This window comes from Conger conger, chromosome 7, assembly GCF_963514075.1.
Source record: "Conger conger chromosome 7, fConCon1.1, whole genome shotgun sequence".
NCBI lineage: Eukaryota > Metazoa > Chordata > Actinopteri > Anguilliformes > Congridae > Conger > Conger conger.
In genome coordinates, this window is record NC_083766.1 from 50,607,314 (window position 1) to 50,635,258 (window position 27,945).

At 47.4% G+C, this 27,945-nt stretch overlaps 1 protein-coding gene across 1 annotated transcript; it reads right to left on the bottom strand.

Moving 5' to 3' along the window:
• Positions 1–27,945, bottom strand: trim37 (tripartite motif containing 37). The gene is made up of 26 exons (XM_061250052.1): positions 27,563–27,945; positions 26,371–26,412; positions 24,993–25,094; positions 23,798–23,838; positions 23,341–23,457; positions 22,980–23,067; positions 21,945–22,067; positions 21,406–21,529; positions 21,232–21,299; positions 20,791–20,847; positions 20,128–20,252; positions 17,635–17,685; positions 16,592–16,673; positions 16,286–16,362; positions 16,007–16,186; positions 15,136–15,250; positions 14,818–15,015; positions 13,978–14,114; positions 11,331–11,413; positions 9,521–9,709; positions 7,326–7,610; positions 6,784–6,945; positions 5,651–5,846; positions 4,971–5,080; positions 4,244–4,390; positions 1–2,788 (listed from the first exon to the last, which is right to left on the bottom strand). The coding sequence occupies exons 1-26, from the start codon at positions 27,767–27,769 to the stop codon at positions 2,730–2,732; spliced, it is 3,165 nt and encodes a 1,054-aa protein (XP_061106036.1). The 5' UTR covers positions 27,770–27,945; the 3' UTR covers positions 1–2,729.

Consider the following 27,945-nt stretch of genomic DNA (forward strand, 5'->3'; position numbering starts at 1 on the left):
AACGTTAAAATCTTTTATTTGTTCATTACTGTTAATTAACAAAAAAAGTGCACAGCCAATAAACAAAAACAAATAAATCAATCACCTAAGACACCCAGCATTAAAAAAAAAAAAAAAAAAAAAAAAAAAAAAAACACTTTACAGTTGCACAGATCGTACACCGACATAAGCAAACAAGGGAGTGAACGGACTGTTCAGTCAGTGTTGATCAGAGGCCAGGCAGTAGGACCCAGTGTACCAGAGCCAGCAGGGCCCGGGGGGTTCAGTGCCTGGCCTCCCCAGCAGCAGTCACCACCACCAATCACCACCATCATTACAACACTCCCACGGCTAACATGGAGCAGCTGGACACACAAGTTAAGCTCGGCACTTTGCAGTAAAAGCGTACTTGAATTGTGAAAGAGTAAAACACAACTTTGAGAAATACTTCGAGGATAGAGTTGCAAGACCAAAGCAGGGACACATGTTTTAGAAATGTCCTTCCACGGGCACCGAAATGAAGGGCCCGTGAACTGAACCCCGCCCCCTACCCTATCCCATGCAGTTTGACACAGTCTAAGCCTATAGGAAATGAGGGGGGAGGGGCATGCGGCTAGGTGTAGCGCAAGTGATGTCATAGCAGTTGTGTTTTCCAGCTGATGGTCGCATGCATTTACATTATATTGAAGTTTGATCAATTAGCCCGTTTATTTTCACACCACCACTGTACACTGGACCAGACACAGTTCAGACATCTCCCTGCAATACATTTAAAGGACTGGAGCACATCTGTAGTACGCTCAATACAATTCACAACTGCAGTTTTAACTAAAGAGATTTAATAAGAATTATTTTAAAAGTTGAATGGTGCAGCATGAAAACTAAAGACATTAAAGTCAGAAAACTCAAGTCAGTATTAGCACCAAAACCAAATGGACAATATCAAGAAATAGAAATAAAATTATTATAAAATCCAACTGATAAAAAGGAATAGTCTGGAACCCAATTTCAAGAAAAGCAGTCTCAGTCCTATAAAAGGGGAGACACTGAAAGGTTGGTAGCCATGGTGATGAATGGTACACACGGTCTGTTAAGAATAAAAACAGCAACATGTAATTTGAACAAACGACGGAGAACGGAAACGACAATAGTGTAACGGCAGGAGTCTGCGGGGGGTGGCACTGATCCAACCACAGCAGAGACATGGACAAGCGTGGTCCCAGCCATATGTAAACTTTGTCCAATAAAAAAGAAAATAAGGGAAAATAAATGCCTTTATGAGTCTTTGACGACTAGGAAACTTTTAAAGTGCGAGTACCAGACGATGCTCTCCGTCACAGGCAGGGTGGAAAAGCGCACGCACGAATCGGAGAGGGAATGAAAGCCAATTTAAGGCCAACGGCGCACTTATCCGATCCCCTCAGTGTCTGGGGAGACGCCGTCCGAGGCCAAACACTTTAAGCTTAAATACTGCACATCAGAAAGACAACGCAAACAGCACTCCTTTGTTCAATAAATTAAGGTGGAAAAAAAGAATCCACAGACATTCATATTCAGGCACGAAACAAAGCCAGGTTTTTCACACAGGCAGACAGACAGAGACATTCTAGTAGTTCAAGACTTACTTCACAGCAGCAGGGTGTGTGTTCTCTTAAACAGGACTACACAAGATAAGGAGAAAAGCAGGAATAAGGACAGGCAGGGTTCACCTGCCTGTCTACCTGTGCCATTTACAAAGGGCAACAATATACTTTACATTGCATTGACCTCTTGTACAAAAAGACACTTCCAGAAGAAATGATACTTAATGAACCGGAGAGAGACTATTTTAAGGGCTACTGGAAAGCACTGACGTGACCAACATTACTGAAAACGGGGGTGTGAAAGCAGCAAGGGGTGCTCTTTGTGGCATTTCAGAACTTCACTATGTTGCCCTTTCCAACGAATACAACAGTAACCGTCCATTTGGCAAAAATCCTAACAGTAGTCAAAGAAAGGAGGGACCAGGAACCTCGCTCAGGTACAACTTCAAACAAACAAGAAAATGGCTCAAACATAACATTAACTGCGCACTTTGCATTTATTCTCTGGGGCTGCCACTCTATGAAGCCTCTATGCACAGAAGAGCGTATACATTTACAGAAATTCTACCCAGTCGCTCATTTTCATGCGTGAAAACACCACAGAAGCGCCTTCGTATTGCAAATCGCACACAATTTTGTTCCCAAGATGACAAGCAACCTTCACAGTGCAGTAACCAACCATCCCCTTCATAAGCAATGGAAGTAGAAGTCAGCCCCAAAATGGACAGAGCAATCCAACTCACCCACATGAACCAAGCACACTGACTACAGAGAGCAATGCCTGGATTGGCTAATGACAGATTTGATCGAGGACATTTGATAACACCATCCACTACGAGGTTCATGAACCCCACTCTCCCATTACACGATTTTTCAATTTCAGCAAGAGGACTGGGCTATAAAAACGCCGCAGTAGCCCAATGACAAAATACTCTCCCAAATACCTTGTATTCTCCCAAACCATCTTATAGCTCTCCAATTTACATGTATATACAACAAACAAAAACAGTTACGTGACCATATCTTTTCTTTTTTTTTTCAGTCAAAAACATTCATCATGACACAAGCCGAATGGAATTGTAGTGTTTGTCCCAAGGAGCGGCGACTAAGAGCAGGACCGGCATGCAGGACTACAGCGGGAGTCTGGGACGCGGGCGTGGTGGAGGATCACCTCTCCGTGGCTTCCCCCGCCGTGAAGCTCAGGTCCTCAGAGCTCAGCTGGTCCCCTGAGAGAGAGAGAATTCAGAGCTCAGACGGGGCCAGAACCTCGCAGAAACGCACTCGAGGCCGGCGGCTGAAAGGCCATTCAAAGGGAGCATAGACGCAGCCTTGCCCCTTTGATCTGTAGGCAGACACTCAGGACCTTTGATCTTTGAGATGGGAGTGAATGCATAAATAAAAACACACACGTGACTGTCCAGTGATCACAAAGCAGCAACTGAATTAAGTTGAACACTGATAAATCATCTTTAAAATTACATCGGTGGCAAACAGTGGGGCAAAAACTCATTGGAATCAAAATGACCACCTTTAAGTCTATATTACCAAAATTGATTATTTATTCAGTCAGTATCTAGGTTAATATTGATTGTATTTTTAGGTATTAGTTGGAATTCAGACAAACCATAATAAAAAAATAAATAGTTCATCAAAAAAAAGTGTTGCCAATGCATGCAATATTGTGCTAGCAGTCTAGTAAACAAAACCATCAGTTTCCATACAAAGCCATGCAATATACTCCGCATGGAGCCAGTGATATTAGAATTTCCTACTGTGGACCGCTGTCCTTTCTAGGGACTTCAGAAAGTCTGCCAGGTTGAGTACATATCACAGCATGGGGTATTACGAAACTCTGCTGCCGTTCTCAACGTGCGTTTTCCTAACACGTCAGTCATGTCACTTGTATTTTCATTTTAAAATCTGAATATGGAAGCAATTTGTATCAGTTACATTAGGTGAAAACCTGCATACCGCGCCGCGTTCCTCTATCAACGATAAGGGGGAATTGTTGGGCCCATATGACTCATTTTTAAAAGCATCTGGACTCCAGACAGAAGGAGCCTCTCTGTACTATATATGGAAATGGTTTTATTTTTATTTTTCCGCAGAAAGGAAGCAGAAAGCAGTCCTGTCACAGAGAGGCGTGCCTGCATTATTCAGAGGGGAGCTCAGAGTGCAGCCAGTGTGGCCTCCACTCTGAGGGGGAGTGGTGGGACCGGACCAGGGCTGAAACCGCAGGCTCCACCACCAAGGGAGCCATTTTGATTCCACAGGCTTCACAAAAGTTGATCCAAAACGATCACTATGTAATCTAGCCAACACAGTTCTGTTAGTGCACACGTACAATGAAAATGAGGTTGAGTGCACAAAAACGCACGGCCCTGAAGTTTAACAGGAGAAAAAACAGCACAAGCATGAACGGTAAGGCGGTTTTGGAAAACGACTTTGGCAGTGTTGCTAGAGGACAAACGGCCATTAAAAACTAAATCAAATTGTAATTGCAAATACTTTTCTGTGCTTGATTGACCTTGCCTACTGCAAATGAGCCAACAAAGAGGACCAGAAGGCAGGGTCTGCTTTTTGAGAGTCCTTCATAGGCTCCAGCACACGAGACTAAAGCGTGGAGAAGTATTTAAACATTTGAGCCGGGTCTGATTGGATGGGTGTACCCCGGACCAGACCTGGGCAGGGCAGGGCCCGTGTGTCGTAGCGGCAGTCCCCCGCCTCCAGGGCCACGGCCTCGTCCTCGTTCTCCGTGTCACACTCCAGCTCACTGTCACTGCTCATCCCGGGGAGGAGGTGCAGCACCTGCTTCTGAGACAGCAGCCCTGCGGACACACGGCAAGTATAATATCAACCACTCCATACCATCATACACCAGCAATATCAGCCACTCCATACCATCATACACCAGCAATATCAACCACTCCATACCATCATACACCAGCAATATCAACCACTCCATACCATTCACCAGCAATATCAACCACTCCATACCATCATACACCAGCAATATCAACCACTCCATTCCATCATACACCATCAATATCAACCACTCCATGCCATCATACACCAGCAATATCAACCACTCCATACCAAGCACCATCCAATTACACAATCAAAACCATCCACTCAATACAACAAACAGGTCTGTACCACACACACCAGACGACCACAAACACACCATCACCAGCACAAAAAGTTCCTACACCCACGACAGTGTGAATGTGTTTAAAGTGGAGTAATGAAAAATATCCAAGATTTCTATTACTAAAATGACACTATAGATGTGATGGATGTGATGAAGTCCATTGCGATATTACACTTCACAACTGTAGGTCAGGGTTAACAGAAACATGTCAAACACACAGAGAGCTGCACAAGGCAAGCCCGAGGAGCCGGCCTCACCTTCCTCCGGCCGTGAGGAGCCGCCGTCGGAGAGGGCCAGCAGGGACTCCCGGAGCTCGCTGGCCCCCTCGGGGTCACAGTCCAGAGCGCTGTCGGTCAGCAGGGCGGCCCTGCGGGAGAGCAGCAGGAGTACAGGGCAGAGCTCAGAATCACCCAACCTCCCCGTCAGTCTGCGGCAGGCTACCTAACCCAGCCCTGCCAACCCGACCCAACCTCCCCGTCAGTCTGCGGCAGGCTACCCAACCCTGCCCTGCAAACCCGACCCAACCTCCCTGTCAGTCTGCGGCAGGCTACCCAACCCAACAAACCCGACCCAACCTCCCCGTCAGTCCCAGCCCACAGCTGCAGCACTCCCTCACACAAGCCGTACGCCGTCGTTTTCCCCGGCCCGTTTGACATCCACTGAATAAACACCGGCTTCCCTAAAACTGGGCGCTGTCGTACCGTGAAATTAGTCAAATCAAATTTCCCGTCTCGCACAGGAGGGGAACTTTCAAGAAGCCATCAAATCTATATCCTTATTGTTCTTCACCACTTTGCTGATTAAATTGACTCAAGCTATCAAACCTCTCCTCCCGTGCGTACAGAGAGCCAGGCAGCAGGGCGGCGTGTTGCCAGAACCCTGCCGTGGGTGCGGGAGCGGCCCCTGGAGGGCCACAGCTCTGTGAGAGGGGACTCACCCCATGGTGGGAGCTCGGCGCGTCTTGGCCACGGGCACGATGCCGTTGAGGGCGGCGATGGAGAACAGGTCTGAGCCGACGGCCCCGTACAGCTGCTGCTCCTCCTGCTGCTGCTTGGAGCTGGACGGCTTGTCTGCGCAGCTGGGGGCCCCCAGGGAGGGAGGCGAGCTGTGCACACTGCGGGGCTTCTGGGCCCCTGAGAGGAGAGAATACAGAGCAGGTGAGTGCGGCCGTATAGAGGAGAGAATACAGAGCAGGAGAGTACAGCCGTATAGAGGAGAGAATACAGAGCAGGAGAGTACAGCCGTATAGAGGAGAGAATACAGAGCAGGAGAGTGCAGTCGTATAGATGAGAGAATACAGAGCAGGAGAGTACAGCCGTATAGAGGAGAGAATACAGAGCAGGAGAGTACAGCCGTATAGAGGAGAGAATACAGAGCAGGAGAGTGCAGTCGTATAGATGAGAGAATACAGAGCAGGAGAGTACAGCCGTATAGAGGAGAGAATACAGAACAGGAGAGTACAGCCGTATAGAGGAGAGAATACAGAGCAGGAGAGTGCAGTCGTATAGATGAGAGAATACAGAGCAGGAGAGTGCAGTCATATAGATGAGAGAATACAGAGCAGGAGAGTGCAGTCGTATAGATGAGAGAATACAGAGCAGGAGAGTGCAGCCGTATAGATGAGAGAATACAGAGCAGGAGAGTGCAGCCGTATAGATGAGAGAATACAGAGCAGGAGAGTGCAGTCATATAGATGAGAGAATACAGAGCAGGAGAGTGCAGTCGTATAGATGAGAGAATACAGAACAGGTGAGTAAAGTTGCAGAGAGAAGAGAGAGAAGATGAGAATACAGCTGTACAATTAAACAGCTCAGACACACTCGGGCAGTAATTTTTATGATGATTAAAATTAAAATCAAAACAATCCTTTCAGGCCAAGAGACTTTTAATTAGCACATCAATACATGAACGAGGCAGATGTGCATTGTCACATGACACTTAAAACTGAAAACTGCCATTAACCATCTATTAAGAGGCAAGAAAATGAATGTAGTGGGAGGTTTGTGGTGGGATCACTGGAAGCTGAATAAGCATGTTATGAAGGGGCATATCTGCATTATTCCTGCTGACCTTCCATGCAGGAGGAGGGCTCATGGGGACAGAGCGTGGCCTCCGCAGCCGTGTCTATGCCCAGCCCACGCAGATCCTTGTCCAGGGAGTCTGCAGGTCTGCGCAGAGGCAGGCCACCTGCAGCCCCGACTGCTTCCTGCTTGGGGGAGTGGGCCTTCTTCCCTGTAGTACAACACACACAGCACAGGGTCAGATATCCCTGAGCACAACCAACACAGCACAGGGTCAGATATCCCTGAGCACAACCAACACAGCACAGGGTCAGATATCCAAGCTCAGTTTCATTGATTTTACTTCAATTTCACATTTTGTAAAATCTTCTAATTCAGTGGTAACCAGCCCTGTTCCTGGAGATCTACAATCCTGCAGGTTTTCCTTTCAACCCTAAAATCAGGCACACCAGACTCGAGGAGATCTCTAGCTGTTGAATGAGGGGTGTTTTGTTGGGGTTGGACGGTAGATCTCCAGGAACAGGGTTGAGCTAACAGTCGCGTGTGGGATTAGCGGTGAGCGAAGGCGCAGGAACAGAGCCTCAGACTCACCGCTTCGGCAGTGGCGGGACGCCGGCCCCTTCCCCAGCAGGTCCAGGTCGCTGGGCTTCCGCCGTGTGCCGGGGTCAGAGTCCGCCGGGGGCCCCTGCTCCACCGTGGCCCCCGAGGGCCCGGCCCGCACGTCCCCCCGCGCCTCCAGCTGGCACTTCACGTCCGACATCTTGCTGCGCACCTCCGCCATCTGGGCCTTCAGCCGGATCAGGACCCCGGAGTCCGGGGCTGACCGCCGCACTGCCTGCGGCCGGCGATCACGCTCCTTTCTGGAGTGGACTTGAACTGAGAACACATTCAGAGCCTGCATTACTGCCCTTATAAAGCGTACCACATTCAGACCCTGCATTACTGCCCTTATAAAAACCAAGCCCGACCCGGGCTGAACACAAGCGTACCACATTCAGAGCCTGCATTACTGCCCTTATAAAGCGTACCACATTCAGAGCCTGCATTACTGCCCTTATAAAGCGTACCACATTCAGAGCCTGCATTACTGCCCTTATAAAGCGTACCACATTCAGAGCCTGCATTACTGCCGTTATAAAGCGTACCACATTCAGAGCCTGCATTACTGCCCTTATAAAGCGTACCACATTCAGAGCCTGCATTACTGCCCTTATAAAGCGTACCACATTCAGAGCCTGCATTACTGCCCTTATAAAGCGTACCACATTCAGAGCCTGCATGACTGCCGTTATAAAAACCAAGCCTGACCCGGGCTGAACACAAGCGTACCACATTCAGAGCCTGCATTACTGCCCTTATAAAGCGTACCACATTCAGAGCCTGCATTACCGCCCTTATAAAGCGTACCACATTCAGAGCCTGCATTACCGCCCTTATAAAGCGTACCACATTCAGAGCCTGCATTACCGCCCTTATAAACACCAAGCCTGACCCGGGCTGAACACAAGCGTACCACATTCAGAGCCTGCATTACTGCCCTTATAAAGCGTACCACATTCAGAGCCTGCATTACCGCCCTTATAAACACCAAGCCTGACCCGGGCTGAACACAAGCGTACCACATTCAGAGCCTGCATTACTGCCGTTATAAAAACCAAGCCCGACCCGGGCTGAACACAAACAGAAACCGCATTACTGTGGATGTAAAGACTGACTGAGCTGGACTGAACAGAAACAAACATTATTAACAGACACTATTACTGTGGATGAAAAGACAATTGATTTAAATTACACTCCAAGGACAAATGGATGTTTTTCCAAAGATCTTTTCAGTGCAACAGTCAGGGATATTTTGAACTATGGGCTACTTCCGTGAGATAAAGCAATGTCTGTCTGCCTAAAATAGATACGAGTTATATTTTATAAGCATCTAGTGACGCATTACCTTTGGCAAAGAAATTAATGTGCAACACTGAGCCGTCAAATTCATTAGTGGTTGAGTCTTACAATATTGGAGTGCTTAGTAACCTCAAGTTAACGAGCTACCAAGACAGACATAATTTCTCCCCAGTTCCCTGGCTTTTAAAAGGACAGTCGGAGATATCTGACCATTTTAAATGACTTTCCAAACCAGTGTTGTGCAGTATGGAGGCAGTGCAACAAGGCTGTAGCGTAGTGGTTAAGGTACATGACTGGGAGCCACAACGTCTGTGGTTCGAATCCCGGTCGAGCCACAATAAATGATCCGCACAGCCGTTGGGCCCTTGAGCAAGGCCCTTAACCCCACATTGCTCCCCGGGCGCTGCACTGTGGCTGCCCACTGCTCCTAGGTAACTAGGATGGGTCAAATGCAGAGGACAAATTAACTCACAGGGTTCAATAAAGTATATCTTATCTTATCTCTTACCCATGCTGTGTGTCCTGGGTAAATTCATACCTGGCTCTCTTAACCTGCCACCTAATCAGCCCTGGTCTGCGAGCTGGTTTTGGTTACAACCAGTTAACCTTCATTTATTTTTCCGACAGCTCTAGAAATGATGCCGGTTCACTCCTGTACTTTAAATCGTTGGGATACACTTGCAGTCTGCAGCTGTAGCCGGCGCATATACAAATGTCTGATCAACACATTAGTTAAATAATTAAGAGCTGAAGTTGGCACAAAATCCTGAAGCGGATCGGCCCTTGCTGTGCACCCCTGCTGTAAAAGCTTTGAGTATGAGAGAAGTGCGATGTAAATGCAGTGATTAATCATTACCATGCAGTAGGGATGTGAGCGGGAGCCATACCGGTGCTGTGCAGGAGAGAGGCGGGGGGACGGGGCTGAAGGCCCCACAGGGACTCCACACTGCTGCGGTCCTTCAGGTCCAGCAGCTGGATGAGGATGACCGGGTCGATCTCCAGCAGACTGCTGCTGGGGCCGGAGCACAGCCCGGGGGGCCCGCGGCGGAGGCCCCGCCCGCTCGGGTTAGAGCCCCCTGTAAACCGGGAGGGAGGGCGGGAGAGAGGGCGGGTTAACCTGGGGCATGTTCAATCAGAAAACGTCTTGCTACGGTTTCAGTGTTGAACGATGTTTTCTCCCAACGTGGTACAACGTTTTACAACAGGCTTTGAGGTAGGTTTGCTCCCTTTTTCGTGGGTGTGTCACCCAATCAATAATGATATAGGCCTATGCTTCAAAGTCCGGATAACGCCTTCGTAGACGGCATAGGAGCAAATCGTACTGTCAGTCAGTCCGCCCACGGTTTGAAACAGATGTTTAATGCACCTCCGTTTCGGTTTAAATAAACGCTTCGCTACGTTTTGTCAGGGCTGAACGTGGCCCTGGTATATCTGAAACTACAGCACCGTGCATCGTGACACGGTGGCTCCTGCTACAGGCACACAGATTTAGACCCTCCCCGTCAGACATTTTGGGTCTAATTATTCCTAATGCAAGGTTGCATGCGCACTCGCCAAGAGCGAATCAGCTCCGTTAACAAACGCAGACCTTTCATGGGCAGGACCGAATGAGCGACCCAACACAAAGGCACACAAGGACCGAAAAAACATTCAAGGGACACATCCTCATTTAAACCAGCAGGAGATAAAAAAAGGTCAATATTACCAGAAATGTACCAATCATTTTTAATTGGTACAATTACATTTTTTGGAAATTTTAAAGCAAGAGTATACTGCATTTCCATGGTCACTAACTAACTGCTTGAGAGAACAGATGAGATTTTGCATAGAAAATGTTCCCATCAAATGAAAAAAGCGGAAATTTAAAGTATTAAAAACTACTTCCAAAAAAGCTGCAAGGCAGCAAGGAGGTCAAATAATTCAACAAAACCCAAACGTCTATTGAGTAACTGATCAAGGTAGCATAACTAAAGTATTGGTCGTGTTAGAGGGCATTTAGTTGACTAAATGCAGTACAGTGAGTGCTGAATACGGCCCCTTAGCCTAGCGTGGGCTTGAGACGGTGAGTAAGCTTTCAAAGCGCCTACAACTTTCCTCACAAACGGAGACATTTATACAGCGACAAAAAGACCAAGAGCAATGAAGCAGGAACAAAGCCATAAAGAAAACCAGTGCCAAAAAGGGGAGCTGGCCCTTTAAGACCATCAATTCAGTAGAATCATTCAATCATGAAACCGTACAGGTTGACAAAACCAGGCTCTTTATCCCAACCTTCATATCATGCTTGAGGTCAATTTGAACCCATTCAGTGTTTGACATCTTAAGCATCTCTCTCCGCATCTTGATACTGTGCGTTTTTTCTAAATGTTCAAATTTAGTGGAATTAGATGGTAAACATGCAATACACACAATGTTCCGTTTCCAAAAGACAAGTACCAAGTCTATAAAGACCTGTAGCTGTATAAAAATATACAACCATTTTTATCTCTGATTTATAGAAATGTTTTTATATTAATTTAACATAAAAGCGGCCATAAAATCTAAAAAATGAGGGAGAACTATCCCTAGCTTTCGAAGCTCACACCATTAGTGCAACGTTGTACTATAACTGCAGAAGAACATAATGGATGTTAATGCCTTCAGTGGAACCATTTAATCTCAGAATCACTTAATAAAATGGACCAAAGCGTTAGTTACCGGTGGCTCCGGCAGCATCTTCTGCCAGCTCTCCTTCTTCCATCTCCAGGTTTCCGGAGTATTCCACATCATTCTCCCCAGACCTGGGAACACGGGAACAAACGGCAAGAAAACTGAAATGCCGCCTCAGTCAGTCACACTGGTATGCCTCGCTTAAAGCAGGGGTCCTCAATCTTACCCAGAAAGGGCCCAACTGGGTGCAGGGCTTTTGTTCCAACCAGTTGCACACCTCATTCAACTATCCGAGGACCTTAACCCTTTAAGTCTTAAGAGAGCCACATGGCACTGAACCTTATACCATTTTCAACCAATCAAAATGGCTGCTATACTACAGTTTTTCAATTAAAACCCTAATTATCTCAACCTTATCTCACTCACACTGGCCCTTCCTGGATACGACTGAAGAACCTGGTCCTACAATACAACACAGGCCTTTGAGCAGAGCTCAGGCCTGAAACAGCCGTGTGAGCTAGCATTAGCATAAGCAAAGTCCTCACCCCTTCCCACAGCCACTACTAGGCTTTGGGAACGGGTGTGCCGTCTGTCCTTCAAACCCGCCTTGGTGCTCATGGGACCAGCTGCGGTAAAGGGCACAGTCATGGTGAAGGGAAGGTTGACCACAACGCAAGCATAAACCTGCCAATATGGACATCTTGGGTGATTTCATCAAAGTATGACGTTAACAGTTGAGAGGTATTGTACGGGTGAGATTTACACACCTCAGACTCACAGTGCAAAAAGGCCAGCATAATTAGACTTCAGGCACACACTGGCCTGAATTTGAGACTCGACCCTGCTGGCAGCACTGTGGAAATGCAATTATGCTACACAGCACATGACACCCCTGCTACAAATTAGGTTTGTTGCCACAAAGACCGTTCTCCCTTGAACTAAAGGCAGGAGCTGTTCAATGGCAAGAGAACTGTGACGGCCAAGACAACAGGACTGAACCAAATCCAGCCGGTGGAGTCACGAGGACGTCGTCATGTCATGCAAAACGAATCCAATAAAAAAGCCCATGCAGCAAGAGCTGAAGCCTTGGCGTCATCATCTAAACGTTTTGAGAGCCACCCCCGATTCAGCACTGCAGCCTCCACATACAAATCCTCTCCCCCGACAATAAAATTAATCATGTGGGTGTAATACGCAGTAGTACTACGTTAGTACTATGCAAAGCCCAGAAAAAAGGATGTGTAGGAGCACCAGCATGTAAACTGGAAAAGGAAAAGCCATTACCAGCTTCTTGTCACACAAAACTTTAGCCCCAGCTGAAGTGAAACCATCGGAAGGACTTTTCTGCCGTTGTTTGCACAGTTTCTGGACTGGAAGCCGGAAGCGCTCGCAGGACTCTGGCACGGTGCGTTGACGCAGGCTGAAGGCCTCCTGGACACCCGCCTGGCCACTGCGGGAGCCATTTTAAAAAGGCCTACAGGTGAGGAGGGAGTGGAACCCGGGCGGACGCCAGCGAGACCGCGGGCCAAGCCGTAAATCTGCCCGGCCACGACCTCCGCTTCCAACGTTCTCTGGCAGCGGACGGGGAGGGGGGAAGGACATTCATCACCCGGAGCAGCGCTGGCCTGCGACCTCACGGAGGCGCTCCTTAAAATGATTAAATTTCACCGCCCCGGTGAAAGCCATGTGTGACTTGGCTCCGGTAAGGCTCCGGTGAGCGGCGGGGGCGGGGAGTGGGCGCTGCCGACCTTCAGAAGGGCGTTTGCCCGTCCCGGGCCGGTAAGGGGTGGGATTCGGGGGGGCGGAAAAGGGAAAAGGCACTTAAACGCAATGGGCTCCCTGTGGAGAAATGAGTCAGAAAACCCCTGCAATGCCTCCCCCTCCATTTCCCCCGCCCTCCCTTTCTGAGTGGTGGAGACTATTTATAGAAGGGATGGGGAGGGGGAGGGGAGAAGAGGGGAGAAAAAAAAAGGAAACATCTGGGAGTATCCAGCGAAAGGAACGCCCCGCGAGCATCAGTGGACACCTCGCTCTGACACCCCACAACCCCCGTCCCTGTGGGACCCGAGATGACCCACTTACGGCGGGAGCGTGCAGGACGCACACGTGAAGCGGCTCCCATACGTCCGCGCGTGACTGCGGCTGCCGCAGGAGCGGAGCGGGGAGACGACGCGCTGCTGAACCTCGCAGGATGACTCACCGCCGTCTCATCTCCGCCGATGGCGGCGTGAGGGAGTGGGACAGCATGGCAGGAACACAAACATGTGAAGCGCCCGCCCCGCACGCATGACTGAAGGCCTTGTTGGAAAAACGCCTGACCTCCCGTTAAGCCAGTTCAGCAGAACTGCAGGGCACTTTGTCCTCGACTGATTAACAACTCTAACCAAGGGGCGGCACTAACAAAAAAAAAGGTAAGTAAAAGTGCATTATGATTAAATTCAGAATTCCCGAACCCTTTCTTCAAAAAAAGATCTACCTTGTTTTAATACAAAATGGCAGTTTCTTATACTTTTGCCATTTCCCATCAAAACAAAGAAAAACGGTTTCAGTATTACATCCGGACGGCTACAGGAGCCTGCAGCTCTGGACTGAAACCCAGCGCAGTGACAGAGCCGGGTGACAGAGCGAGCGCTTCCGTGCCGAACACCCCGAAAGTGCGCCCCCTGGGGCTGGCGGTGCCGGACGCGGGGCTCACATGGTCTCCTCGTCGATGTCGTTCTCCTCGGTGTTGCTGGTCGCCGTGGAGCTGCCGGAGCTGCTGCTCCCGTCCAGGGGGTTCACCTCCTCGTCCCCGGTCAGGCAGTCCACCTCCAGGTCCCCGTCCGACAGCTCCTGAGGGGAGGAGGCGCAGCGTTCGCCAGACCGCAACAGACACCCCCCACCCCACCTCGGGCTCCTTCTGGGCAGCGCTTTTCACTAACACTTTACAATGAGATTACATTAACTGCCATTAGCTAATGCAGTTAACTACTGAGAAGTTTCTTAAGAACTGCATTAGCCCTGGGTGTGTTGAAGTGTGCCTGAGCCAGACACCTAACCACCAATAGCTCCCGACCAGCCAGCCGGTGCCTTGCATTCACATTTACCATTTACACCAGTTCATACTGGAATGAAAAAGAACAGTCAATATATTTGTTAATGTTTAGTCAATTATAAGTTGACCGTATAGTTTCTCTACTGTATACATTTTCATGTAAAGAGTACTTTAGTTAGCCAAATCATGTACCCTTCCATAGTGTGACCTGCTTTTCAAATGAAGGAGTTTCGGGAAGCATGGAGCTCGCCCACATTTATGCCTGTGATAGTACAGTCTGTACATCAACCGCGTTCAGCGAAGTAGACTGTTAAAATCAACAAAGCCTCCTACTGCATGAGCACAATTTAGCCAAATATAGCACAAAATATCCAGTTTGTGGAGCCCCAAACCCCCTACATGAAGTGCCTGCAACCATCAATTTACGGGGGGGGAAAAACCCATGCTGTTAATTCCATGCTGTCGGCAGAGGGACTGATATAGAACGGTCCTCTGACTCACGTTGGAGTCGTCGTGTTGAGTCTTCTCCTCCTCCTCTTCCTCCTCCTTCGCCTCGGCGGCGGCCGCCTGGCTGTTGTCCTCGGCGATGGCCCCTTTCCCCGGCCGGGGGTCCCTCTCCGAGGCCTGGGGGCACACGCGGCGGTCCGGCGGGGACGAACTGCGCGACTTCTGCCTCCGGAACAGCTCGATGGCCAGCCGCTGTAACCAAGGCAACGAGGGCACAATTACAGTCTATAGACAAAAGCACAAGACGCAGTTCATGTCAGGTTAAACGATTTGGGGAAGGTGGCGGGCAAGGTTGAACATTCTGGGGCTCACCTCCTTCAGGTTGTTGATCTGCTGAATGTAGCTGGTCTGTGCCGACTCCAGCTGGCTGATGTACCAGTGCTGGTCTCGACACTTCTTTAAGAACGTCGGGGAGCGTACCTGGTACCTGAATGTGACAAAGGCAAAGGTCACATCAACAGCTGGTTACAGAACCAAGACTCTACAGGACATGCACTGACATACTGTGAACATGAGCGCATTATAAAATATTTAAGCCAATATCTTGGTACTTTTCTGGAGGCACCCAAGAGTGCTGGCCTTTTCCCCCCAATGCAGTTGCATTTTCTTGAGCTATTCTTTATCCCAACATTTCTCAGGAATCCAGCCAACTTGCATTTTAAAACTGAAATGCAGTTTGTAAATGGTACTGTACAAACATAAACTCTATTCCTAAGAGGCTAAAATGACACTGTCGGGGCTGGGGTTAATTCCACTTCATTTCAATTGATTCAGGAAATGAAATTATAATCAAGTTGATAGTGCCCATAGGGTTCTAGGAGAACGTCTCAACTAATGAACTGAATTTGAATTAATTTTGTGAATGAACTAAAATGAAATGTAATCGAACCCAACTCTAAGAAAAGCAGGGGAGAATTCACAAACCCATGAACCGAACTGTTTGCACACAGCATTTGCCCCATAGACTACGGAGTTTAGTTATCCCGTTTGCACAAATTGGGCCCAATATATGGTCAGGGCAGAGTGCAATAGACAGTCCGCAGCCATTATCAAACGCATGGGAAACCAACCAACCCCCACTGCGACTACGTGGCCTTGTGGGAAAAGATTATCGACTTGTATTGTTACCAATGACTTGAAATTGGTGCCTGAAAGACGTATACTGAAGCACGGGCCCACCTACCGCAGCACCAGGGTGTCGGTCTGCATGTTGAGGTAGCCCTCGCTGGCCAGGAGGTCCAGCCGGAAGAAGCGGTTGTACCCCCAGCACTCGCCCACCTCGAAGTCCGATGCAAACTCCCGAATTATGTTCTTGGTGGGGTCGCTGGAGGCCTGGTGCACCATTTCCACTCTGTACTCGTACCTTCGCCAAACAGAGCAGGCCGTACACATCAATTTTGGGGAGCACTTACAGAGGAAATGGGAGAATAGTGCAGTCAAAGAGGAGGAGGAAATGGCCTACTTTGATGTCTCTGGGAGTCCAGCCGACAGTTCCAAGAAGACTGAAAGGTAGTTTCCGCGCACCACACCATTGCCATCCTGAAAATACACACACTCACTCCAATAAACCTCACAAAATCACTATAAATCTTTGCACCGGCATTCAGCCAGAACCAATGAATCAAAAGAACACAAAGAAAGATTGCTACCATCTGTAGCTCAGCAACCCCAAATGAATTAAAAATAAGTTTCAGTGCAGAATCAGAAGACTAGAAACCATAAGCAAACACTCAGAGGCATTGGGATGGAGGAAGGGGCCAGAGCTTACTGGATAAACCTTCAGTCTCCAGCAGAGTCCAGAGATCTGCAGAGGGGGGCTGTACACAGGGTCCGCCCGCTGCCTCAGGGTGCTGCAGGTCCAGCAGAGAACACAGGGAGAGCAGAGCCAGTCAAACCTCAAACCGCATTACATTACATTATTGGCATTTGGCAGACGCTTCTTATCCAGAGCGACATACAGTTGATTAGACTAAGCAGGAGACAATCCTCCCTTGGAGCAATGCAGGGTTAAGGGCCTTGCTCAAGGGCCCAACGGCTGTGTGGATCTTATTGTGGGATTAGAACCACCAACCTTGCATGTCCCAGTCATTTACCTTAACCACTACGCTACAGGCCACCCTACACAGGATGAGCAGAGCCAATCAAAAAGCAAAGCGCATTACACAGGGAGAGCAGAGCCAATCAAAAACGCAAACCACATGACAGGAAGAACGGAGCCAAGCAAAACACAAACCGCAACACACACTGAGAACGGAGCCAATCAAAACGCATTACAGGGCCCTTTGTCAGTTACATCACTGGCTATTCTGTTCATCACTAGTTTCCCAATTCGATAGGTGTTATGGCTAGGCTATTGGGTTAGCGTACAGCTGAACGGAACAACCCAGCTAACAAAACATTCTCAGTGTCGCCACCATGTCGTGGCAATGCTATAACAGCAACGTAACATTCCAGAAACATTACAAAACATTGGTTTTGTCATTTGGGAAGCCCTGTGGTCACAAAGTAAAAAATAATGTGGAAAATAGAGGTACACAAATATTTGGACAGCAAAACAATGTTAAAGGGCTGTAATTCCTACACAGTGCACACAAAATGGATGTGCATACCCTCAAATTAGCCAAGTCCCCACTTAGATTTGAGGGAATTTACATCCATATGGAGTAAACTGTGTAGGAATTACAGTGTTAATTGCATCAGTCCAAATACTTATGGACCTCACCATACACAAGCCCAGCAGCTCTGTACCCTAAAGGACTGAGTTTGAGTGGTGGCCAGGGATGCACATCGGTGATGAAAGAGAAAACTTACCTGAAATTCGCCAGAACAAAAGTGCTGGAGTCATATGCAGGAACCAGCTCACTGCAAAGAGGGGAAAACGCATTACCCTGCAAATCTATTAATGTAGCACTTAGAGCTGAAAATAGCTTCTTTAAAGCCCACAAAACCCCATTGTCATTTCATTGTCAAAATGGTTACAGGGTACACCATGCTGTTCTCAATCGGTCTTCAATGGGCCTTCAAATCTCATCGGCACGTCTACGCCATTGGTAAGCAGTAAACACTTAGACGAGTCAATATTTCACAACGAAACGCTTCCTTTTCTTCTGTCTGCCGGCTTCAGATTCTACGCGGTGAAACAATTCACGTCGATACCCATTAGCGGCAATGTCTCCAACACCTGGCGAAGGGGCTGCTCACGGGTTTTAACGGAGCCTGACGGGGGTGACTCAATTTCCAGGAGGGTGGGGGTGGGGGGGCTCTCCCGGCTAAGGAGCAGCCCGTCCCCGAGACTAAACTTGCAATCTGAACCCATTTTTCCAGTTTCAATTATTCCGAGCCATTAAGTACGGATTGTTCTTCCTGCTCCCATCTCCTTTTGTGGCTTTCCTCCAGCTAAAAAAAGCTGCTTTCCATTTACATCGATGACGTTGCTGCTTTTCTACGTCCTTTTAAATGTCACGACATGAAAGAAATAAAATGTTCAGGTGCTGCTGAAGATAGCATTGAACTTCTCTCCCAGTTACTTTAGTTATTTTTAGAAGGCATTCATTTATTGCGTAATGCTTCTCAAGACAGCTAGTCATTCATTGGCAGGAACCGGTGAAGGCCAGCGTGAAAATCAGCGCAAAGCAATTCCAAAAACGACTACAAGATTTTTTAAATTTATTTTTTTATGTTGCTATACACCATTTTACTTTAATTTCCATTCTTAACATAATGAAATCAAATAAATACAAACCGACATTATCGATGTGAACGTGACCATAAGTCCACGCTTGTGCATACTACCACAACCCTACAATTTCCCTGTCATTCTAATGCCCTGCGCTCCTGGTTCTGTACCCTGCCCGACTTCACATACAGACACAAATCCTGCCAGACTCTTTCCCTGCTTACTGAAGAACGCACATCTGAGAAATACAATACCGGGCGTACCAACAGTACCACTCAATACAATATGATAATATTGTTTTGCCAAAGTTTGGGGTAAGACCTGCCCCCCCTCCTGTCGCCTAGGCTCCCCCAAATCCCAGCCTGCCACCATTACCAGCTCATCTACTTGTCCCTGTGACTGTCCTCTGCAGAGATTAAGTGCTTTCCTGCACTGCATTTCTGCTTTAGTCACATTAAACATCAGGCTTTCTTCAGTGCTAGAGGTATCAAATCAAACTTAATTTACTATATACATTTACTATACTGTATTAGGAGCCGGTTGTGGTGTATTGGTCAGAGAATAACAATGATCAACAAAAACATACATTCAAAACAAAAGTTTTAAAAAGTTAAGTACAAATAACATTGAGCAATATAAACTAAAGAGAGGAGTCTTGTCACAGACAGAAAAACAGACTTTACACGTACCGTTTAACCTACTAGAGACACAGGATGAAAGGCCGTGCATTTATTCAAAACAGCTTTTAAATTGTGCGCGCGAAAGCATTTATCAAATTACATCATTAGGAGCGACTTTGCATAATGCTGTAATAAATAAACAAAAAGGCAGCAGTAAATCATTCCTGAAATATGCGAGACAGCCTTCCTAATTAGGCCTTTGTACAAGCAGCAGCAGACGGGTAATGGATAATCAATGTCTTTCTGCGAAATGGCAGACTGGCACATGCACGGATCTTAATCGCCCAAGTTAAGTGTGAAGCCAGATTTGAGATGTACCATTCATGCGCATCATAATAAGCTTTGAATAATAACGAGGAACATGGTGGGACCGAGTTTCATTAAAACGGCCTGATGGTAAAAAGACATTGGAGGATTTTATTAATGAATGACAGAACGACACTTAGGTCTTTTAGCTCCTGATTAAAGTCCAGAATTGTACATACATCAGAAAACTACTGGAGGGCAGCTTCATTTACAGGAAAGTTACTGCTAATTGATTGAGATGGCCAACAACTAAATGCCAGCTCTGTCTGAGGATGGCCTGCAAGGGCATATACAAAACTGAACTTAATGCTGATGCGACAATCACAATGAAGTTCAACACAGACTCTGGAGGAGGGGGGGTTTGACTCCGAGCGTTAACGGGCAGTCCCCGTTTTGTACAAAGTAATACATTTGCAATAAATCCACACTTGTACATACAACGACAACCCCACAATTTCCCTGTCACGCTAACGCCCTGCGCTCCTAGTTCTGTATCCTTAGTAATGCACAGATCAATCACCCTGCCCTACTTCAAGTGCACACAAACCCGGCCGGGTTCGACTGAGCGTTAATGGGCAGGTCGCGTTTTGTCACGGCAGAATGCCGCAAGACGTTGTGAGAGGTGCGGTGTCGGTGCCGTACCTGGTGAAGTCTGGCGGGACAGGCGTGGTGACGAAGGACTGCATGGGCTTGCGGTGGACCTGCTGGAACATGAGCAGGATCTCCGGGCTCTTGGAGATGAGCTCGCTCTTACTGCAGGACCGCAGCTGTGGGAGACGCCACAGGTCTGCTGCGACACCAATCTCCAGCACGCTCAGACACAGACAACACCCCAACCTCCAAACAAGTGCACTTCTATAGGACGCCCTCAGCCAGCTTCCCCACTCTGTGTGAAGTGCCCCAGACCTCTGAAAGCCGAACCCTTAGGGGGGTGGGGTGGGTGTTTGGAGGAAGGGAGTGTTCCAGTTTAAGAGTGAGTGTGAAGGCTGAGCAAAACCCAATTTCAGTTCGGGGTGGGGGGGGGCCACGGAAAGCAACAGAAACCGAAACGCAAACCCACCAGAGAATATCTGCGAAATTCTGCACAGAGACAGCAAACAGTCAAATGTGCGAATACACCAAAGGGTTTAGAGAGGAAATGCAGTGAGACGCATCCCAGAGGGGTACTGACAGCTGTCTGGTTCAGACTGCCTCTGGAGTACCTCTGGGTAGAGGAGGCCCAGAACATACCTCCCCAGAGTGGAAACAAAGCCCCCTGTTCCCCTCTCCCCTGAGTGCTGTGCACAGTGCTCACTTAACACTCACTTCACACTCCCCGCCTGAACACTTCCCTCCACAAACCAACGGACAACGCAGGAATTCCTGCAAGAAATGCACCCTCTCAAACCAGCAAATGACTGCAGGTCACAATTAACTCTTCAATCCCATGCTGGTCCCTCCCCCCATTGCTGGGTAAGATTTGTGATCACCTCACTTTATAATGATCTCGTTGGAGGAGACCCTGCATATTGTTAGTATCCTTAATTAAGCTTTTTAAGACTTTGAATATTTACAACTGGGCACTAAACTAAATGAAGGAATTGCTGGCTTTTAAACAGCAACATTTTTTGCCAAAGTTTATTCCACTTTCTTTTGAATAACGTCATTTGCAATGGGTGCAACATCATCTGTACCGCAGCCTGCTAAGCTGGTAGTGTTCCAGAAGCTTCTGTACAAGCACGTTTTACTGAAGGGCGCCTCAAATACCTGATGTTCCACTTCCTGAAGCAGAGACTCCAGCAGCTCCGTTTCCTGGGTGAGCGACGTCTTCTGACCTGTTCAGGGATTGGTTAAAAGAAAACCTGTGTGAACCAGTGTGACCTACAACAGCGACTCCCCCCCCGACCCTCAGCGCAGAGTGACCCTGGGGCCGGTCCGTACCCATGAGGGTGATGAGCTTGTTCTTCAGCTGGTTGTCCAGCCTGGCGATCATCATCTCCACCGCGTTTCGGATCTCCCTCACGCGCTCATCCTTCGCCCCCCGCACCGCCTCCACGTTCCTCTCCTGAGATGGAGGAACGCGGACACGCACGTCAGAGCCCGCAAAACACAGGACACGGGCACCAGAACAGTCACGCACATGGAAGAGAACATGCATCCTGTGATACTTCAATCTGCATACAATGGTGCCACCTAGTGGATTCATGAGGTTTTACCTTTATCAATGTCTGACATGCTAAGACCGTTTTCCAAGGAGCTCCTAAGCTGACACACTAAGGTATCCCCATTAGTATCCTCAGTCCTTTTTTCCAGTTCATCAAAATGGTGGCACTGTAGAGCACTAAATGTGCCAACAACCTTTTTCTTTTCCCTTCTCTCTTCTAACCAGCCAAATTATCAGAATCACGCTCATCCTAAAACGCGGCTCAGACCGGGCAGCGGGCCCAGGAGACAGGAAGGGGCCGGCGGGCGCTCCTCACCACTTCCTGCACCAGGCTGATCAGCTCCATCAGGCGACGCCGCAGTTTGGCCACCTCCTCGTTCACCTTGGTCACGTGCTGCTCGTAGATCTCCGCCAGCGGCTTGAAGGTGTGGCCGCCATGCTGAGGGGGGGGGGGAGGAGACAACGGGTCACGTGACTAAACAGGCACACGGGGAGCAGAGCTGCTACTGCAGGTGCACAGTGTCTGAACAGGCCCTTGTTAGTATGGTCTATAACAGAGGTCACCAACCCTGGTCCTGGAGAGCTACTGGGTCTGCTGGTTTTTGCTGTTACTCTGCACTTAATTAATCAATTAGAGCAGATGATTACACAGCTAACTCACCTCACCTGGTTACCTGGGTCTTAACAGGGTGCTGTTTCTAAGGTGAAAACAAAAACCAGCAGACCCAATAGCTCTCCAGGACCAGGGTTGGTGACCCCTGGTCTACAACAAGGATCATCAAATCACAGCCCTCGAGGTCCAAGGACTACTGGTTTTCCACCCTCCCTTTACCTGGAAGTCAGGTGTGAAGACAGTGCTACTGATTGGCCAGACTAATTGTTCAGCCAATTACCTGGGAGAAAAGAAAACCAGGGCCAGATTTGGATTTGAGGTCCAGATTTGATGATGGCTGGTCTATAATGTCGTAGCTCATATGACTGCGAGTATCAGTGAATGCCCCAAATGGACAAAAGGGTCTGCACTGTCGGATCTTAGTGAAATGGCTGATTCTCACCTAGACTGGAGAATAGCGCGTTTGCATCTGGTGAATGCGATCAGCATTTGTGGTTTGTAGAATTTGTGGACATTCATTTCCTAAACCGACTAACGAAAAGCCCCAAGGCTCTACTGGTAATATGAGTTTGGGAAAGATGTGCACGCTATTCAGAGCGGAGCCGGGGCCGGGAAGAGGATGAAAGAGCCCCATAGATTTCCACGCTTCAGTGCCCAGCTGCGCTCAGCAGAAAGACCTTTTCTGCCGCATCATAAAACCGAGGTTTCGGAGAGGTAAAGGACAGTGAAGGCACTGACCATGCCGCCCCACAGGGCACACTGGTGGCATATGCACTTCTTGCAGGTCCAGCAGAACACACTCAGCTTCTCATGGTGGTTCTCACACCTGCAGGAATACAGAGCAGGGCAGTCAGCACTGGGTTAAAGGTACCACGAGAAATTCACTCGTGTACCCCAAAGCAAAGCACAAAATTGAGGACTCGACGCATCTTGGGAATGAAGAGCTAGATGATTGATTGATTGCTTGGATGGAATTTGAAAACTTGCTCTACAGGGGACCAAATTTCCTCTACAGTGGATTGTAGTGTATGTAATAGGAACCAAATTTGCTGAGAGCGAGAGAGAGAGCGAGAGAGAGAGCGAGAGAGAGCGGTCTCACTTGTCCTTGTCGTTCTCCTCGTGCTTGGAGAGGTTGCAGAGCTGCAGCGTGTCGAGCTGCTGGGTCACCTCCTCCGCCCACCGGCAGTTGACCAGCTCCCTCAGCTGCAGGGGGGCCCTGTTCAAACAGACACGCTTAAACACGCACACTAACGCAGACACACAGGAAAATACCCTGTCGAATTTCATTTTCAAAATGTCAACAATAGAGATAATAGATTTGAAGAGATTTTTATGATTCCAGAGAGCAGACCTATTTTATACAACCAATCGATGCACATCAGATCTGAACTCTGTGAACTTAAATATCACAAATACTTACTAAATTTACACCAAATTCTTATCCTGTGGTCACAATTAAAAATTTCAGAGTGTTCAGTAGGGAAAAACAAACTGTATCGACCGGCTACTAGACACAGATGTACAGCGTGCTGCGTTCAGATGAGAAGGATGCTTACCGACAGTGTGGACACTGGGCTCTTTGCTCTGTCAGCCACCGCTGCAAAGGAGTAATCCAACATCAGCATCAGTGTTGGAAAACACAAATCCAAATCTGACATTGCTCATTTTTGGATTTGTTTCCAATACAGAGCAAAGACACAAGTTGTTGACTCCAATTCTGTTTCATTAACAAATTAGTTTGTCAGACATCAATACGTTATAAGACCTTGTGCTTATACTGGTTCAGTCGAAAACAATATTGAAATTGTACACTGAAGAGTTAAATTACAATACAAGGATCATAAAAGCAATTATGCATGACTTGTCAAAGTCAATCATCTACCCTATGAAATGTCATTCCACGGCATATAATAGACTGTCTAACCTAGCAGGTACCATAGATGGTAAGCTGCCATTTAGACGCAGAACAAACAGGTCAACCCCTCCCACAGCTGAAAAGTGTTCTTCCCCTGTAACACTATCAAGTGTGTTATCATTGGCTTAAATAACCCCTTGGGAGCTAGCCGTTGTTCTTTCAATTGCACATTTAAAGAGCACAACCGTTTAGCTAAAGTGCTTGGAAATACCACACTATGCGCTTAATGGCAAGTTACAGAATACCTTTTGCCAAGTTTGTCAACTTGCAGTTGTGCATCATAGTAATTATTAAACACATTAGCCTTTTTTGCAGAACATGACAATGATGTACTTAACTGTATATGCCATTGAATTTCTTGTGCCAATACATAACCAGGCACAGCCAAATGCTTTCTGCAAACTCTCCTCAACTGACAGTTTACATACATACTTGCTAAGAATTCCAGAGCAGAGCAACAGATACCGTGTAGGCAATTCGCTTACAAACTCAGAAACGCCATCCAATTTAAAAACGAAAGTTGGCCAAAAACCAAACATTTTTTTGCGGATCACTGAATGTTTTTCATCACCGCTATTCCAAGAAAAAAAATTGTGAAATGACATTCCCGTTTAAGAAATCCACAGGACACAGAGCATTTGGGAGTTTTGACTGTGCCTTCATTAGGCCTTTTCAATCTATCTGGAAGAATCTAGGACCCAGGCGAATGACAACTGAAGAGGCCTGTGGTTTTCCCCCCAGCTGTGTGATGGTTGGGCTAATGCGGAATGCCACCGCGGTGGGGGGGGGGGGGGGGGGGGGGCTTATCGCCGAGGGCAACTGGCGGTCAGGCTCACCCGGATGCAGCTGAAGCAGCAGAGCTTGGAGCAGTGAGGACACAGCCGCGCGTCTCTCAGCTTCTCCATGCAGATGAAGCAGCGGAACACTTCCGCAATACTCTGAGGAGACAGAGGGGGCAGTATGTCAGAGCTGGAGGAGGGACGCCACACACACACACACACACACACACACACACACACACACACACACACACACACACACACACACACACACACACACACACACACACACACACACACACACACACACACACACACACACAGCTTACTCAACGCAGCTTGATAATTATGACTAATATAGCGGACTAATTACAGTAATAAATAAACATGCTGTGCCAATTCAGAATTATACAAAATGTAGTCAAAACTAGATGCACAACAATTCAATTAAGGCTGAATGATTTTGTCACAGTTCTTTTGTCTGAGGGCCATTAACAACCTTTCATATATTTTGAATACATCAATTGCCATACACATCATGCCAATTTTACAACTCATACAAGCCATACAATTACATCCTTCTTCAACACAAATTGGCAATACAATTAGCAACCCTCTGTTTGAGAGACAGCTAAAATATCTTGGCATGAATCCTGAATTAGGGTTGGAATACACTCTATGGTTAAGCTCAATCCAATTCAAATCACAACTGCCTGTCCATTTTGTTTTTAAAGCCTGTATGCTGCACCAGAATACCTACAGTTGGCAAGAGTAAAGCAGCACTAGCTAGTGACAGGTTAAATGATCAGTTACTCAGTTGCCAACCACATTCAGTTCAGCTTCAAGCTCACCCAATGGGGTTCACCAAACAGTTTTCACATGTACTGCCAAGCAGTGAAATTAAAGTCAAGAAAGCGCTATGACTGCGCAATGGAACATTGCCCAACTCTGTTAATTATTGGGAAGACTGGCAGCAATGTTGTTTGGTTTGCATTCCTATACATCAAGGGACTGCAATAGTGGTCCTGGAAAGGCCCAGAAAAGGCTCGTTTTTGTTTTCATCTGATATTCCGCAACCAGTTCATACCCAAGAAACCAGATGTGGCGAGAGTAAGAGACTGGTCAATTAGTCGATTAAGTTCTGAAGGCATAACGGCAAAAACCAGCATACCGTGCAGCTCTCTGGGGTTGCGGAGCCCGGCTGAACTACTAGCTAGAGCTATATACCGACTTCTAGCGATTTCAGACATTTCTTGCATGCCTGCATAGCTGGTTAGGCATGTTATTTACACAAAACGTGCCTTTCCTAACAATAAAATCCTGACTGTCTAAAGCCTTAGGTTTCAGGTTATAGAATGGGGTGTTACAGTACATATCTGTGCAAGTTAACGTTACCATCTCTAATGAACCCTCCAACCGTTTTGTCAGAACTTACCTCAACACTTTGTTCATCCATTTCAGCCAGCGTTAACCTGCTCTGAAAAGTAGCAACGGCAAGATAATCATCACCTCGAGACATGAAAATACAATTAACACAAGAATCTTAGTCAACAAACTTGCCTAGCGCTGACATTACAACCTTACAGTACTTTAATTTTGAACTGAGACTGTGGTGTGCAGCAACTCGTGAGCTAGCTTGCAAACCAGATTTACCTGGGAAGCTTATTAGATTTCATTTATCATTGAATTCAGTTAGGTAGCTAACTGTTCGCTAGCAGTCCAAATCATCAACCGTTACACAACCGTAACGTTACCGAATAATCCTGGCAAGATAGCTTGAAATACCAAATACCGAGACTGCATTTACTGTTATACACCAACACTTACTAGGAGCTAACGTAACATTCGTTATCTCGCTATGAATTTTAGCGAATCATGAAATGAATGGACAGCCCGCTAACGTTAACTTGCCTGTTCAATATTCAGTCAGTATCAACTGCAAGTTGGCTAGCTCGCTAAACGTACCGTTAGCAAGTTCCTAAGATGCATGCTACTAGCCAACAGGACAGGTGTAACGTTACGGTTGAGCAAGCAAACTTATCAGACGTTCGTTTAAAACAAAGTTATTATCTAACGTTAACCTAGGTGGATACATCGCTGACATGCTATAATAATACATAACGTTGACGTTAGCAAAGTAAAATTCTGTGGTTATCCGGGCATGGCGAGTGCGTGTTCGCAAGCTTTCTGGCTAGCGTAGCCAACAAAACATCTAGCTATCACAGATTCGGCTAGCTACATTTTTTAGTAAAGACTAGCAGTTTAATAAAACGATTTTGTTTTAAATGGTAAAGCGTTAAACAACAAACTAGCGTTACCGTCCAATTAACGTTTGGCAATCCAATTTCTCTTCTCGAAGCTTGCAACCTCTAGCTACTGTTAGTTAACGTTAACATACTACGATATAGCCTATTTAGCCAGCTAGACTATACAAAAGATAGCTAAATAGGCATCTGAAAAATACTGACGCATGGTAATCCACACTCCCCTCAAACAAGGTTTGAAATATGAAAACAACACGTAACGCAGTGTAGTGGGTTACCACTGCTAGCTGCGTACCATATAGCTAGCTAAATCTGAAAAACCGAAGAACACAAATGATCGGTAACATTTCCTGCCATACTCACGTCGCTTGCAATCCAAAAACCTTTGATTAAAGCGATATCCGTCGACACAATACTCGAGTGGGCAACGGCGGTTCTGCAGAACCTGCTTGGGCGGAGCGCAAGCTGAGCTAGTTCGGTAGCTGAGCAGTCACTCCGCCGCACTGTCCACACACACGGGAGGCTTTCCAAACAAACAAACGCATAGGCTGCTTTGGCAGTTTTCAACATACACTAAAACAAAATTGTATGTAGCATTTACAGCTAAACCTGAACGTGTCTAGATCAATATCGCTACACTGCTTGGTTGGTTGGTTAGCCTACCAGCTAACTTTGCTAGCTAAATCCAATTGTATTTTCCCCAATACAGCTGCCACTGCAGGTTGTCGCCATAGGAGACCGTTCTG

Coding starts and splice junctions, on each gene's coding strand:
- trim37 (XM_061250052.1), bottom strand. CDS start 27,769: ATGTTGAAAACTGCCAAAGCAGCCTATGCGTTTGTTTGTTTGGAAAGC. Junction 14,115..14,817: donor CTCAACACGACGACTCCAAC/GTGAGTCAGAGG, acceptor TCCTCCCCTCAG/GAGCTGTCGGACGGGGACCT. Junction 11,414..13,977: donor GACATCGACGAGGAGACCAT/GTGAGCCCCGCG, acceptor CCGTGTTCCCAG/GTCTGGGGAGAATGATGTGG.